Here is a 17,661-nt window from a genome sequence, read left to right as displayed (position 1 = left end):
AGAGACACAGACACTCGGCGATCGTATCGCCGGGTGTCGGTGGGAGAGAGAGGGAGCTCCCTCCCTCTCTCCAAAACCACTCAGATGCGGTGCTCGCTATTGAGCACCGCATCTGAGGGGTTAAACGTGTGAGATCGATACTAATATCGATCTCACATGGCAGAGCAGGGACGCCCCCAGCCCTCAGCTGCCTCTAGCAGCTGAGAGCAGGGAGATTTGACAGCTCCCTGCTCTGTTTACTTATTCCGTTGCCGCGACGTAAAATGTCTATGGCATTGGAATAAGGCCCGTTAGTGACCGACGTAGAAACACGATGGGCCGGTCACTAACGGGTTAAGATCCCGAGCCCTCGTGTAAGAAAACGGGGATTCTGGAATTCTGCTACCTGTGTACAACGTTTTCCCAACAGTTGCCAATGTCTCTGAATAATGTTGGAGATAGCAACACTATTGTTACTGAATGTGGATACAAAAACAGTCCTGTTTTGTTCCTTAACCCCTTAGTGACAAGCCTATTTTGCGCCTTAATGACCAAACTATTTTTTACATTTTTCCAGCTATAACTTTTTATTTTTGTGTCGACATAGCTGTATAAAGTCTTGTTTTTTGCGGGACAAGTTGTGTTTTTTAATAGCACCGTTCTGGAGTACATATAATTTATTGATTAACTTTTTTGGGGGGGGGGGGGGTAGAAAGAAAACAGCAATTTTGCAATTTTGCCACTCTTTTTTGCGTCCTAAATTTACATTGTTTATCGTGTGGTATAAATAACACAATAACTTTATTCAGCGGGTTGTTACGATTGCATTGGTATCAAATGTATATAGTTTTCGTATGTTTACTACTTTTACACAGTAAAAACACTTTCTTTTCAAAATTGTTTGTTCTTATGTATTTGAAGAGCCATAACTTTTTTTTATTTTTCCACCGATGCAGCTGAATGAACGTTTTTTTTTGAGGGACGACTGGTAGTTTTTATTGGTACCATTTTGGAGTACATGTGACATTTTGACCACTTTTGAACACATTTTATTTAAGGCAGGATACACAGATAACCGCAATTCTTACAGTGTTTTTTATTTTATTTTTTACGGCATTCACTGAGGGGGTTAAATAATGTAATAGTTGGGTTTGTTACGGACGCGGCGATACGAAGTATGTGTAACCTTTTTACTTTTTTTTTTCATAATAAAGCTTTTTGTAAGGGGAAATAGTGGGTTTCATTTTTTATACTTTGGATTTTTAATTTATACTATAAACTTTTATTAAACTTCTTTTTTTTTAAAACTTTTTTTATTAGTCCCACTAAGGGACTTCACTATGCGATCACCCCATCGCTTTTATAATACACTGCAATACTTCTGTATAGCAATGTATTACTTCCTGTCCATGTAAAACGGACAGGCATCTGCTAGGCCATGCTACTGGCATGGCCTAGCAGGCATGGACTAGAGGCAGACCTGTGTGCTTTTATTAGGCCCCCCGGCTGCCATAGAAGACACCGGCACTCACTCGTACAGCAGGGTGCCGGTGGGGTGAGAGAGGGAGCCCCCTCCCTCTAAAACCAATCAGATGCGCTCAGTTTCCTGTACATCTTTCTTTTCCAGCTGCGGAACCTCCGACTGCTCAAGGTGGAGGGGAATCTTGCAATTCTGGTGGCCCCAGATTGGCCGCCACGCTGTTGGTACGCGGACCTCGTGTCCCTGTTGGCTGACATCCTGTGGCCCTTACCTCTCCGTCCTGACCTTCTCTCTCTTGGACCTCTCTTCCACCAGAATTTATGTTCGCTACGTTTAACGGCATGATTGTTGAAGCCGCCATTCTGAGGGCTCATGGTTTTTCATAGTGTTATCCTCACTATGATTAAGGCCAGAAAGTCCTCTTCGGCAAGCATCTATCATCGTAAGTGTAAGGCTTATGTTGGTTGGTGTAAGGCTCGCAAGCTTCCTCCCTTGCTTTTCTCCTTGTCCAGTATTCTATCCTTTTTACAGTGAGGTTTGGATCTCGGTTTAGCTCTCAGCTCCCTGAAGGGGCTGGTATCTGCCCTTTCCATTTTGTTTGGTTCCCGTTGGCGTCTAAAGCTGGCATTAAAACTCTTTTGCAGAGGGTGGCTCATGCAGTCCCCCCATATTGTTCTCCGATTCTCTCGTGGGATATAAATTTGGTCTTGGATGTCTTGCAATCGACTCCATTTGAACCTTTTGCGAGAGATCTCTCTTCGTTTTTTGTCCTGGAAGGTGATTTTTCTGGTTGCAGTGACCTCCATCCGGTGGGTTTCGGAGTTGGGGGCTCTCGCTTGTCATTCTCTGTTTCTGACTCTTCACCAAGACAAGCTGGTGCGCCGCACAGTTCCTTTTTGCGGTTTTGGCCTTCAATGCTAATGAGGATATGGTCTTGCCAGCCTTTTGTCCTTCTCCCATTGATGCGTGGGAGCGTTCCTCCACAACCTGGATGTTGTCTGTGCTTGGCGGATTTAAATTTTTAGAACAGCTTCCGGTGGTCAGATTCCCTCTTCATCCTCCCTGAGGGTCCCAGGAAGGGTTTGGCAGCCTCTAAGACCACCACTACTCGATGGATTCGATTGATTGTTTGCAAGGCTTATCGTGTCCGGGGGAAGGTTCCCCCGTTTGGGTCATGGCCCACTCAACCAGAGCAGTTGGAGCTTCCTGGGATGTGCACCTTCAGGCCTCTGACCTTCAATTGTGCAAGGCGGCCATGTGTCTTCTCTGCACACCTTTGTCAAATTGTACCAGGTGCATACCTTCACCTCTGCAGACGCTTCTCTGGGTCGCAAGGTATTGCAGGCATCTGTTAAATAGCTGGCCATGTCCTGGGTTCTTTACCTGTCCCTGGGGACTGCTCTAGGACATACCACGGTCTGTTTCCCACAATGTAACGAACAAGAAAACAGGATTTTTTAAGTATTTACAGTAAAATCCTTTTCTTGTCCAGTTTATTGGGGGTCACAGCTCCCACCCAATTGTTTGCAAGGTTTTTTTGAAATTCCGGTTCTCAGTTTGAGGGATTCCCCTCTCGTGTTTGACATACTTATCTTGCCTTTTATCTGCTTCTCTTACTTCATGCGGATTGATTGAATAGATCAGGGTCTGTGGAAAAGGGCATATACTGTAGGAGGAGTCACTTTTTTATTTCATAGTGTCAAGCCCCCTAGTAGCAACAGCATATACCCACAGTGTCGGACTGGAGTACCACCAGAGGAAATATTTCTTGGGGCCCACCCATCAGATATATAGAAATGATGCGACCACTCTTAATTGTGTAGTAAAACGTGTGTAGTAAAACCAAAGTCCAATATTACCACCACCTAGTGACCATATAGTGGTAGACACCAGTCCTACACAAGTGCTCTACAGACCATATAACTTAAAGGAGTTTTCCCATCTTAGACATTTATGGCATATCCATAATTAATGCCAAAAATGTCTGATAGACGCGGGTCCCAGCCCTGGGACACAAACCTATATCTAGAACTGGCCGCAGAATCCAGGCGGATACCAGTGGAGAGAGGTCATTCGTGCGCACAGCTCTCTCCATTCTGTTCAAAAGCTGTTCGGCTGTTTCCATGACAACCATACGACAGAATGGAGAAAGCTGCGCGCACGCGTGACCCTCTCTCCACTGGCTTCCGTCCGGATTCTGCGGCCAGTTGTAGATATAGTGACGGGTCCCAGAGCTGGCACCCGCATCTAGCAGACATTTTTTAGCATTTCCTATGGATATGCCATAAATGTCTAATGTGGGAAAACTCCTTTAATACAATAGAGTGAAATCCAGTGACTCACCGGTGACGTCTTTTCAGATTGGAGTCGCTCACTTTACCTTTTCTTCTTCATCCGGCCCTGATGCCTTCTACCCACTACGAATTTGAAACACAAACATCTTTGGCTTCTCTCTTTTCTAGCACCTACCCACCCTCTACAAAACCCTCACCATTTATAGTACCCCAGATGCAAAAAATGGCCCCTTGGTGCCACACACTATAAAAGTACCCCCTTTAGACCCCACAATAATAGTGTCACAAACTGCTCCCTGTAGATAATACCACACACTGCTCCCTGTAGATAGTGCCACACACTGCTCCCTGTAGATAATACCACACACTGCTCCCTGTAGATATTACTACACACTGCTCCCTGTAGATAATACCACACACTGCTCCCTGTAGAGATTTCCACACACTGCTCCCTGTAGAGATTACCACACTCTGCTCCCTGTAGATATTAGCACAGTCTGCTCCCTGTAGATATTATCACACTCTGCTCCCTGTAGATATTACCACACACACTGCTCCCTGTAGATATTACCACACACACTGCTCCCTGTAGATATTACCACACACTGCTCCCTGTAGATATTACCACACACTGCTCCCTGTAGATATTACCACACACTGCTCCCTGTAGATATTACCACACACTGCTCCCTGTAGATATTACCACACACACACTGCTCCCTGTAGATATTACCACACACACTGCTCCCTGTAGATATTACCACACACTGCTCCCTGTAGATATTACCACACACTGCTCCCTGTAGATATTACCACACACTGCTCCCTGTAGATATTACCACACACTGCTCCCTGTAGATATTACCACACACACTGCTCCCTGTAGATATTACCACACACACTGCTTCCTGTAGATATTACCACACACACTGCTCCTTGTAGATGGTGCCAGACACAGCCCCCCCTTGTAGACAGTGCTACACACAGCCCTCCCCCTGTATAGTGCCACACAGCACCCCCAAGTAGATTGTGCCACACAGCCCCTTCAGTAGATAGCGTCACATAGCCCCCCACAGTAGATGGAGTCACACAGCCCTCTGCCCTTAGCAGATATTGCCATACAACCCCCCCCCCCCTATTAGATAGTGCCACACAACTCTATGTATATATGTATACACCTCCCCAAACAAAAAATAAAAAAAATTGTACTTACCGAGCACTGTTCCTGCGACCGATGGAGCGCTCCACTGTCTCGCTGCTGGATAATAGCAGCTCGCTGCCTGGGCCCACCGGAGGATGCTCCGGTGGGCCAGTCCGACGCTGTATACCCACAGTCTGTGTCCCCCAATGAACTAGACAAGAAAAGGATTTTACGATGAGTATTCAAAATATCCTGGGGGATTTTCCCATTCCACCCTAAAAAGATTTTTTTCCCAGTATATTATATGGTACAATAAATGGTGCCATAAAAAAACTGCAACTCGTCCAGCAAAGAAACAAGCCCTCATACGGCTGTATCGAAGCAAAAATAAAAAAAGTTATAGTGGAGAGGAAAAAGCGAAAATTAAAAATCGCTGCGGAGGGAAGGGGTTAATAAATATAAAGATTGTATATTAATTTTTGTAATAAAAATGTAATGATAGTAACATCTAATGATAATGTGCTGTCAATGATATTAAACTTTCTCCTTTCTCAGTCAGGAGGATGATTCTTATCAGAAGTTTATACCATTCATTGGGGTAAGTGGCTGAAAGTGAATAGTTAAGACTCTCTTTTCAAATTACTTTTTGGTCATACAGTTGATGTACAGTTTTTTTATTCGTAATATATATTATAAGGCTGAGTTCACACGGGGCAGATACGCTGAAAAAAAGCACGCAGCGTATCCGCCCTGTGCGCCGCAGGGAATACCGGGTGAAAAAACGCAGCGACCTGTGGTGCAGTTTTTCGCTCGGAATGTCCGCTCTTAAAAACTGCAGCACTTAGCCAGCCTGCTAAACTGTGATTGGCTGCAGCGGCGGTCACATGGGATGAAACTTCATCCCAGGAGGCCGGCCCTCTGACGTCATATAGTCCAGCCTCCTGGGAAGACTTTTATTCGAGCCTGTGTTTGGCTAAAGCAGTCACATGGGATGAAACGTCATCCCAGGAGGCCATGCAGGAGGGAGGAACGCAGGGTAAGTATAAGATTTTTTTTTCCCTGCGTTGCGTTTTTTTTACGGCAGAATTGCCCCAAAATCTATGTGCACCTGCAAAAAAAGCAACAACTGCTATCTCCCCATTGACTTCAATGGGGAAAACCTGCAACAAATAAGCAGCGTTTACGCAAATACAATTGACAAACTGCGGAACAAAACTCGTTTTTTCCGCTCAGTATTTACGCAGCGTGTGGATGGGATTTATTCGTTCTCATCCACTGTGCTTCTCCTGTATTTGCTGCAGATTTTCCACAACTAATTCCGTTGCGGAAAAAACACAGTATTTACAAAACTTGTGACCGACCCTAAAAGTGTGCATTCTTGGTATGCCAGTATGTTTTTTTTAGGGTGTAACCCCTTAGTAAACAGCATATTTTAAGCCTTAAAGCGGTTGTCCACTGCCAGACAACTGATGCCCTATCCACCGGACAGGTCGTCAGTATATGATCTGTGGGAGTCCGACACCCGGACCCCGCACCGATCAGCTGCTTCGGCTGCCGCCGGACACCGGACATCCGTGCCGGAAGCAAATGGCTCCGGTCAAGGAATAGCGGCCGAGCTGCAGTACTGCAGCACAGCCACTGTGCTATGTGCAGAGCCAACTGCTTCTGGCTCCGTACATTGCATACTGTATAATGACATCCGATTCCTGTAGAAAGCCGGAACAGCTGATTAGTGCAGGGTCTGGGTGTAGTACCCACACCGAGGATATACTGATGACCTATCCAGTGGATAGGTCATCAGTTGTCCGGTAGTGGATTAATGACCAAGCTATTTTCTACATTTTTCCATCGTCGCATTCAAAAAGCTTTAGGCTATGTTCACACGGGGTATTTTGCCGAGTTTTTTGACGTGGAAACCGCGTCGCAAAACTCTGCAGAAACGGCCCGAGAACGCCTCCCATTGATTTCAATGGGAGGCGTCGGCGTCTTTTTCCCGCGAGCAGTAAAACTGCCTCGCGGGAAAAAGAAGCGACATGCCCTATCTTCGGGCGCTTCCGCCTCCGACCTCCCATTGACTTCAATGGGAGGCAGGAGAAAGCGTATATCTCGCTGGTTTATGCCCGCGGCGCTCAATGGCCGCGGGCGAAAAACGGCGCGATAATTGCCGCGAAAATCGGCGTGCAGGGAGAGGAATATCTGCCTCAAAGTTCCAAACGGAATTTTGAGGCAGATATTCCTCCCCCAAAATACTCCGTGTGAACATAGCCTTAAAGTTTTTTTATTTTTCCGTCTATATGGCTGTATAAGGGCTTGCTTTTTGCGGGTCAAGTTGTATTTTTTTAATAGCGCCTTTCTGAGGTACATATAATTTATTGATTAACTTTTTTTTAGGGGGAATAGAAAAAAACAGCAATTTCTTTTTTGCATCCTAAATACCATAATAACTTTATTCAGCGGGTCGTTACAATTGGGACGATACCAAATTCATAGTTTTTTTTTAAGTTTTTCTACTTTTACACCGTTTTTTCAAAATTGTTTGTTTTTATGTCGCCATATTTTAAGAGCCATACGTTTTTTCTTTTTCTGCCAATGTAGCTGTATGAGCGCATTTTTTTTTTTTGCGGGACAACTTGTAGTTTTTATTGGTGCCATTTTGTAGTACATACAACTATTTGATTGCTTTGATCAATTTTTTTAAAAAGAAAACCGCAATTCTGGAATTTTTTATTTTATTTTATTTTTTTACAGCGTTCACAGTGTGGGTTAAATTATGTAATTGTTTCATAGTTGGGGTCGTTACGAATACGGCGACAACAAATGTGTAACTTTTTTTGGTGTTTTTTCATAACAAAAAAAATTTTAAGGGGAAAAAAGGGGGTTTTAATGTTTTGTTTTTTTTTACTTCAGATTTTTATTTATTATAAGCTTTATTAAGCTTTTTTTTTAGTCCCACTTGGGCATTTTACTATGTGATAATTTGATTGTCTTTATAATACCCTGCAGTACTTCTGTATTGCAGTGTATTATTATTACCTGTCAGTGTAAAACTGACAAGCCTCTGACATGGCCTAGCAAGCGTTCACTAAAAGCAGATCTTAGGCATTTTAACCTGGTGCGGCTAAATAAAATGGAAAATGTTAATAATTTCAACTGGTGCTGTATGTCTCTATTTCTGAGCCATTTGATATGAGTGTTCCCTGACACGCCCGTGTCATAGGAATTTATAGGAACAATGCAGTATACTTTTGTATGTCTCTTTTGTTATACAAACTTACGCATCACTCATTTGGCCAAAACGTGATGTGACTAGAGATTAACGTAGCTTGAAGGATTTATTTTTGTTACGCATTATATTTAAAATATGGTGAGCTATAACTACATTCTACCATTCTGTTCCTCAGTTACCTCGGAGTAAATTAGTCAAATGTCAAGTAGAAGTAAAAATTTTAAAGGGTAGTACTGACTACGAGTGCAATTGCATCTCCCACCAGAAGTTTAAAAGGGGGAGTGGGTGGTCCGTTTACTTAGACACCAATGCCATGGTGAAGACACACTTCAGTGCTGCATTGTCTGTATAGACTTTACAGCAGGGGGTGTTTCCTTTATGGCTGCTGCAATTAATTTAAATTTATGGTTAGAGAGAGGTCCATAGACCATTACATCTCAAGTAAGTGATGGCGTACAGCTCTTCCCCCAGAGACCAAAGTATAACAGGAGATAAAAATGAGCTGCAGAAAACAAGAAATGTCAGCCTATTGTGTCTTCCCTAATGGCAAGTGGGTAAACTGGAATATTTCAAGATATTTTTATATATGGATCTTAAAATAAACATAAAGATGTAAAAAAATAATAATTTTGTAATAAAAAAACCTGATTTAAATAATGTCACCTTCTAATTTAAAGACTTCCTTTTTTAAACTGCATATTTTGTTAATCTTCATTTGAATGAATACCTCTTGTTCCCATTCATTTCCCCCATTCCCCTTTTTAAGAACAACCTTCACATATTGAGACTTTTTCCTTTTCTCCTTGTGCATCCCTGTTCTTCTATCCTCTGGGGTATCCTCCTCTTATTGGCCCTCATGTCCTCCTGCAGGTGGTGAAAGTTGGATTGGTGGAGACGTCCCCCCCAAATACTGGTATGTCAGATGTGAGGAACAAGAACTCCCTAATCTGTACCAACCCTTCAATCCTAACAACTATCACCCTTCACTCTCTGTCCCATGTTTACATGCCCCTTCTCAACTACTCTAACTTGTTGCGTTTTGTTTTTACACAGATGCAGAGGATTCGGTTTCTCTCGGTGTTGGTCTTCCGTCTACCTCTCCACCCTCTTCAGCCGGGGTCCTCCGGGATGGTTCAGCAACACCTCCATCTTCTCCATCTCTAAGTGCTAGTCTCCAAGGAAACACAGGGTCAGAGGAAATGTTTTTTTACTTAAAATTTTAATATGTATACACTAAAATACAAAATGCAAAAATGTGCATTAGGCCTGAATTACAATTCCTTAAAAATGTTTATTGTATTATATATTATTCCCTTTTTAATGCTTTTATGTAGCATTGGAGATTTACAAATTTGCGGTGCATTCTACTATTAGAAAGAGCCTTTGAACCTGACTGATGCTTCTCTTTATGTAGGACCACTCCAGATGCTTTAGGATTGCAGGTTGACTATTGGCTAACTTGTGACCGGAGAAAAGAGAGAGAGGGAGGAGGGAAGAACACGCTACGTAGTATCTTCCGTTCTGTGGTTGTGTCACGTTTACCAGGACCAGATACACCACCTGGTAGTATGAGCCTAAGTGTGGTAACTACGGAGTCACGGAACAAGAAGGGTAACTTATACTATTCAAACAACAACATTTTTATTTACTCAATTACTAGGCTCCTGTGTTACTGAATCAATGTATCATGTTGTGATTGTATGCTAGGTTCTCGCCAGCACCCGGGGCAAAGATTCAGTTTGGCCCCTCCCCAACCTCTCCCGACGTCTCCTTCTCCCTCGCCGTGTTTGTTTTCTCTACCAATCAATAAAGTGTCATTTCTTTTCCACATTTCTTTTTATGTACCTCGAGCATAAAAACAATTGTACATTTTACAAGCAATATAGTTCTCTACACAACACCAGAACCAAGCTCAGTACATAAATACAGCCTCAGAACCAAGCTCAGTATATAAATACAACACCAGAACCAAGCTCAGTACGTAAATACATCCCCAGAACCAAGCTCAATACTTATATACAGCACCAGCAGAAGTACAGCTCAATTTAGTGCAACCCCTGCTGTACAGGTTTTGAACGGCGTAAAACTACAGCTCCCAGCATGGCCCGAACAATGATAAGGATATGCTGGGAGATGCTTTTTCACAAAAAATAAATCATATCATAATCATACCACCCATCATCTCGCTGCAGATCATACAGTGACTACAGTGCTGATTAGAGGCAGAATGAACATTTACATTAAGTGACTCACCGGTGTCATCTCAGATTCTAGTTCTTTGTCTCCATCCGGTCCAGACCTCTATGATGACTTCTCCTGGTCACAGCCCATTTCTGTAGTTTACCGCTCAGATGTCTTCAGATTCTCACTTTTCCAATATTTCTACACCTATAAATAAAGATAAAGTTATCATTATACCACACACTACCACTAAATATAATAGCGCCATACACTGCACCTCTAATTATAATGGCACCATACACCGTGTCCCACACGCACACACTGTGCCCCCTGTAGATAGTGTCTGCCATAGAGCCCCCTGTAGCTAGTGCCCCCATATAGGCCACCCCTGTATATAGTGTCCCACAAATAGTGCCCCCTATACAGATAGCCCACCCCTGTATATAGCCCCGTGTAGATATAGCCCAGCCCTGTATATAGTGCTCCACGTATAGCCCAACCCTGTATATAGCCCCCTGTAGATACAGCCCACCCGTGTATATAGTGCTCCACAGATAGCCCACCCCTGTATATAGTGCTCCACATATAGTCCACCCTGTATATAGTGCTCCTCGTATAGCCCACCCCTGTATATAGCCCCCCTGTAGATATAGCCCACCCCTGTATATAGTGCTCAACAGATAGCCCACCCCTGTATATAGTGCTCAACAGATAGCCCACCCCTGTACATAGCACCCTGTAGATATAGCTCACCCCTGTATATAGTGCTCCACAGATAGCCCACCCCTGTATATAGCTCCCCTGTAGACATAGCCCACCCCTGTATATAGTGCTCCACAGATAGCCCACCCCTGTAGATATAGCCCACCCCTGTATATTGTTCTCCACATATAGTCCACCCCTGTATATAGCCCCCCCTGTAGATATAGCCCACCCCTGTATATAGTATCCAACAAATAACTCCCCCCTACAGTGCTCCACAGAAAGCCCACCCCTGTATATAGCCCCCTGTAGATATATCCCACCCCTGTATATAGTGCTCCATAGATCGCCCACCCCTGTATATAGCCCCCTGCAGATATAGCCCACCCCTGTATATAGTCCCCCTGTAAATATAGCCCACCCCTGTATATAGTATCCCACAAATAGCTCCACCTATAGTGTTCCACAGAAAACCCACCCCTGTATATAGTGCTCCATAGATAGCTCACCCCTGTATATAACCCCCCTGTAGATATAGCCCATCCCTGTATATGGTGCTCCATAGATAACCCACCCCTGTATATAGCCCCCCTGTAGATATAGCCCATCCCTGTATATGGTGCTCCATAGATAACCCACCCATGTATATAGCCCCCCTGTAGATATAGCCCATCCCTGTATATGGTGCTCCATAGATAGCCCACCCTAGTATATAGCCTCCCCGTAGATAAAGGTCCCTCCGTAGATAACGCCCCCCTCCGTAGATAACGTCCCCCCCTCCGTAGATAAAGTCCCCCCCTCCGTAGATAAAGTCCCCCCCTCCGTAGATAAAGTCCCCCCCTCCGTAGATAAAGTCCCCCTCTCCGTAGATAAAGTCCCCCTCTCCGTAGATAAAGTCCCCCTCTCCGTAGATAAAGTCCCCCCCTGTAGATAATGGCACACACTTTTTTTTATTTTATTACAATAATAAAAAAAAAATGTTCAAACTCCACATAATCTCGATCTCACGCCGGCCGGCAGCAATGGAGACCTGCTCTCTTCTGTGCAGGTCTCCTGGGGGTTGAACGAAGCGTCTATGAAAGGCGCTGATTGGCTGGGCAGGATGACGTTGCCTGTCATTCTTGGCCTTTCAGCGACGGAAGCGCGACTCGTACAAAAGAGCTGAATGGACGGGCACGGAATGTAACCGGCCATTCATGCTTCTAATTGTACCTGTGTCCTATAGACACAGGTACAATTATAGTGCAGGAGGAGGTGGCGCTGGCGCCCCCCCTCTAAGTTGCGCCCGGGCACATGCCCCGCCTGCCCCCCCCCTAGCTACCCCCCTGCTTTACGTCACACTTAACTCTATGAAACTACCACATACAACTGGCACACAGATGAGGTGAATAGCCTGAATCTGTTTATACATGTAAATACATAAACGTAAGCACGGGCCATGGATCCAATGTAAGAATTTAAATTCAGCTAGGCATTATATCTGGTAACACTTTTTAGTTGTAGGGCAGATCCTTCCAGGGAATCAACATGACATTTTCTGCAGAAGGATAACTGCCAACTCTTTTTTTTTTACAGGTCACATTAAAGTAAACTAAACTAAACCAGAATGTACAAAACTTTATGTAATGTACACCTACTGGGCCTCATATATCAAAACTGTCTAACATAAAATCTGGCCTTGTTGTCCCCAGCAACCAAGCAGAGCTCATCTTTTTTTATTTCCTAAACTGTTCTTGAAAAATAAAAGCTGCACTGTGGCAGGTTGCTATGGAAAACTAGGCCAATGTTTTTTTTTTAGACAGTTTACTGTGTTTGATCTTCTGCATGCTAAACTTTCAACCCTCTTCTGTATAAGGCACATAATACAGTGTATGCCCTCGCATTGCTTGGTTATGAGCTTCTGAAGAATCAGTGTCTGAATATACCATTCAACCGAACACAAATCTAACAGAGTACTTCTTCTGGAATAGCATATCTTTGAAAATGTTGCGCTCTGCTACCTGAGAAAATTAAGACTTGATGGAATCTAATCCAATTGATAACATATCTCGTATATTGAATAGGAAACTGCTATATGCGTTAGATGAAAGCCTGATAAATCATTGAGAATAGGATTTTTTGTTGGTAAGGGAACCACGTATGCCGACTATTTACATACCTCCCAAGGTACATAAGAACAAAGATTTACCTCCAGGGAGACCTATAATCTCCGGTTGCGGAGGACCTACTGATCACCTTGGGAAATATGTGGATGAAAAACTTAAACCATTTGTTCGACATCTTCCATCATTTGTTTTGGATACAGGTGATCTTCTAAGAAAATGTAATGATTTACAAATGGACTGATTTTCTATTAGTGGGTAATATACTTTTAAAAGCATCGGCACACTTCTTAGAGGGTTGGGGTGGTGAATGGGCCCACCAGAATGAATTTATCGAAATGTTGGAATTAGTTTTGAATTACAACTGCTTCTCCTTTGATGGTAAACATTACCGCTGATCGCCGCCGCGGGGCTCCAGCTGTGTAATACATCCATTGCCCCACTCCTCACAATAAGTGTGTGCGTGCGGTCAGCATGAGGTGATACGGCCGGCACTGCACTAATGAGCAGCGGCACAGGCACTGAACACAGAACATGGGGGTGTTTTGCAGTGCGCCCACCATGTTCCCTCTCTTCCGTGCCGCCGCTCATTATTGCAGTGCCAGCCACATCACATCATGCGGACTTGTCAGGACTCTGGAGCGGGGCAATGACTGTATTACACAGCCGCAGCCCCGCTCTGACTACATTCATGTGTTACAATGCTGAGCTGTGCGGCCGCACAGTTTAGTATTGAAATACATTAAATAACGGTATCGAACAGTTTGAGGGTGCACGGCATCGAAACAGTATTGAAGTTTCGATGCATCGTGCAACCCTACTAAGCTGGCTGTCTATGTGAGAGACCACCACAACAGATTTGCACTGCTCTCTATGGGGGATGATGAACTGCTGGAGGAGGGGGACATTATGGAGGTAGCGGATAATGAGACCTCTGCTGTGCACGCTCCTGTAAGTACTGTTCTCAGACATGTAGACGCCAGAGCACAGGGGAAATCAGAGGAGGACAGCCATGTTCAACAGTCTCATGAACCCACACTTAAAGATGTATTTCAAGCTGTAACTCAATGCAGTGCCTCGTTGGACTTGAAAATAGGGTATCTCAGACAGGAACTGTCTTTCATGTGACATGACTTAAAGAAAGCTTACGAGACAGTTGAGGGCCGTATGAAGCAAAATAATGTAAGCGTGCTGGGCATTCCAGAAAAAACTAAGGTGCCCAATCCTACTGACCATTTTGAGAGCTGGTTTAAAATTATGTTTTGTTCTGACATTCTGTCTCCACTGTATGCTGTGGAAAGGGTGCACAGGGTCCCCACTCGTCCGTTACTGCAGGGAGCCCCGCCACGCCCTGTGCTATCAAAGTTACTTCACTACAAAGATAGGGACGCCATCCTAAAGGCTGCTAGAAACAAGTCAGATATCACAATTAATGACTAGCGAATAGCCTTTTTTCCAGATTTTTCTTCAGAGGTTCAAAAACGAAGGGAGCATTTTCTGGATGTTAATCGTCGCCTGCGAGTACTTGCAGCGCCTTATTCCATGCTCTACCCAGCTCTTTTGAGTATTGCGGTGCTAGATGGTACCAATTTCTATAAGGATCCTAGAGCTGCGGCACGCTGGATGGATCGGAATGTGCAATGCCTGCGGCAAGAGGGAATTCACTGATTTCGAACTAATATTATACGCTGGGGGTATCCCCAAGTGACCGGATTATATAGCGCTGTGCATTACAGTGCCCAAAGAGCACATGTATCCTTTCAAGGGCGGGAGGCTCATAGCTACTACCGAATGACTTATTTGATTTGTCATCTGTTGTGTTTTTATGTCCGGTTTCAGGAAGGACGGGTGCCCTGACCTGCTCTCTGTTCCTGAGTTAGCGTTAATACACGGGTTTTGTTGCTATTGTAATGTTTTTTTTTTAGGTCTTCTGGGGTTATTTGCAAGTCCAACATGGTATCTTCTGTACAGCCTGGGATGCTTTATTGACATCTTGTGGTGTAAAAAGGGAATGTTGTACTCTTATGCAATACTGTGGGATATGATACACTCCATTTATGACCATGGAGATTACAATTTTAAGCTGAAATGTGTGTGGTTTGGGTGATCTGACTCGTTTTGCGATGTTCGATTGCACATGCTAGCAATAATTTGTCTTCAAGAGACTCTATAGGGACACAACTGGTATCTTCAGTAGATCCTGGATGCACCATATGTTTCATTTTGCATTTTCTAGTTATGCCCGAGGGGGTAAGTGTTTTTATACATAAATCCATACAATTTGACTGTTTTGCTTCTAAACTGGATCAGGAGGGCAGATATGTCTGTCCTTACTAAGATATTTACTGAATACCTGATTATCTCCCTGTATATACCACCCTCTTATATTCATATTGTTCTTAGAGACAATGTCCTAGGTTAAAACTATGCTAGTGGTTCCTATTATAATGGTGTAGGTCTTTATTAATGTGTTTAAAGAGGCTCTGTCACCACATTATAAGTATCTTTGGCGGATTCGCCATCCAAGGAAATGACAATTCTCATGCCATTAGGGTCTCACGACACGCTATCACCTATTGATCTTGCTGTAGGTACAGAACGTATTCTTTAACAACTGATCTCCAACTAATATTTACCCAGAGTTCTTTCAGACCACTCGTCCTCAGTGCTGAGATTATGCCCATTATCAGCTCAGGTACCATCATGGCATTTATGATCCTTTTTAATGCATTGTAGCTCCCGGTGATTGAGCATTCCAGAATAGAAACCTCTCTGGGGGAATATTTCAGATGAAATGTAAGTACGGTTTCCTCGGGTGTCCTATGGGATGCCATGAAGGCATGTCTTAGGGGTGCAATTATACAGGAAGTAAGCAGAGCTAAACTCAAAATACCTCAATTTGTAGAATTTTTGCAACTGAGAGTTCAACAACTAGAATGACTGTTTGTGGTAAAGAGAGAACAGATTAATCACTGGTTATATACCATGACTGGTTAAATCAACCCTGTAGTAATAATGTTTTAACTGGAATAGAGTATCCACTAATACTAATAAATAACGTTTATTGGATATACTTTAAAATAAACAAAACTTGTGACTTAAAAATAGTACACACTTCAGGTCCCAAATGAGTGGGATATGCTCGTATTCACAATTCCCACAATGATGGGTAGGTTAGGAATAGGTAGCTGTATAGAGGTAGATTTAAAGCACCATTGTAGTCACTTAATGCATTCTTGTTTAACATAGGGGATCTTCAACCCATATCTCTTTTAGGCAGCCTGATGTTGTAAAGAGAGAACAGACAGCCATGCTAGAGTGGAGGGAGGCACATAAATACATAAGGATGGTTTCTGTCCACCATTATGTCCTATAATCTCAGGCATTGGGTCTCTCAACGAGAGGCCCTGTGCCTGAATGGATGAACATCTGCAACCCTTAGGTTTCCTGAAAGATGGCAAAGAAGTGCTCTAGTCTCTTTGGAATTTTATTTGGTCAGATGAGCTTAGCTGGGTTACCTGAGTCGTGGTGGGCTCATACACATATATTCTCCACCACCTCGTGATACAGGTAGTTAAAGGGTTTGTCCACTACTGAACAACTGATGACCTATCCACTGGATAGGTCATCAGAATATCATCGGTGCGGGGCCGACACCCGGACCCAGCACCGTTAGCAGCTCCGGCTGCGTCTGGGCATCGGATGTTATGGCCCATTAAGCTATGACCAGAGCCGGAAGAAGTTGGCTCCGTACATAGAATAGCGGCTGTGCAGCCGAACTGCAGCTCTGCTCCTATTCACTTGAATAGGAGCATAGCTGCAGTAGTGCAGCTCGGCCGCTATTCAGTGGCCGGAACCAACTGCTTCCGTCATGTTCGTCCGGTGCTCCGTGGCAGCCGGAGCGGCTTAACGGTGTGGGATCTGGGTGTCAGACCCCACAAATCATGTACTGATGACCTATCCGGTGGATAGCTCATCAGTTGTCCAGTAGTGGACAACCCCTTTAATTTTCATCTGACCAAATATAGCAATTATACAGCAGAAACACAGGAATTTATCTTAATGTCAGTTATTATCTACTGACACGTCATTTTTTCTGCTTTTACAGTTTATATTTTTTACAAATTGAAGGCATTATGCTGGGTTACAGATTTTCACCATCTTTGGCAAATTTATATATGGCATGGTGGGAAGAAAATGTAATTTTTTCTGAATCAAACCCATTTCGTAAAGCCATCGTGTGGTATGGGCGCTACATAGATGATTTCTTACTGGTGTGGGGTCAAGATGTGGCGTACATACTACAGTTTGTGGACTTCATCAATGGAAACACTTTAAATATCCAATGTACAAGTGCCACATCGAAGGATAACATGTCCTTTTTGGATAACACTTTTATTAGGTGACACAGAATGGCTGTGTGATCACGTCCTTTGATCCCAAACCCACACCAGGGAATACTAGCTTGGATGCATCAAGTAGTCATCCTGTTCACACTATAAAAACGATACCGCAAGGACAGTTCATTAGAGCTGGAAAAGAGCCTGTTCCGATGA

General features: G+C 43.8%; 1 protein-coding gene across 3 annotated transcripts in view; it reads left to right on the top strand.

Moving 5' to 3' along the window:
• The window catches only part of PACS1 (phosphofurin acidic cluster sorting protein 1), a 169,750-nt gene that overhangs the window by 119,753 nt on the left and 32,336 nt on the right, over positions 1–17,661 (top strand). For all 3 annotated transcript variants that reach the window (XM_075837401.1, XM_075837400.1, XM_075837399.1), the window contains 4 exons: positions 5,450–5,492; positions 8,991–9,033; positions 9,174–9,309; positions 9,535–9,731. In XM_075837401.1, coding sequence (XP_075693516.1) covers positions 5,450–5,492; positions 8,991–9,033; positions 9,174–9,309; positions 9,535–9,731 — 419 coding nt within the window. The remainder of the gene's footprint in view (positions 1–5,449; positions 5,493–8,990; positions 9,034–9,173; positions 9,310–9,534; positions 9,732–17,661) is intronic.

This window comes from Rhinoderma darwinii, chromosome 9 (genome assembly GCF_050947455.1).
Source record: "Rhinoderma darwinii isolate aRhiDar2 chromosome 9, aRhiDar2.hap1, whole genome shotgun sequence".
Taxonomy (NCBI): domain Eukaryota; kingdom Metazoa; phylum Chordata; class Amphibia; order Anura; family Rhinodermatidae; genus Rhinoderma; species Rhinoderma darwinii.
Note: the sequence above shows the minus strand (reverse complement) of the source record. Positions and strands in the feature narration are given on the sequence as shown.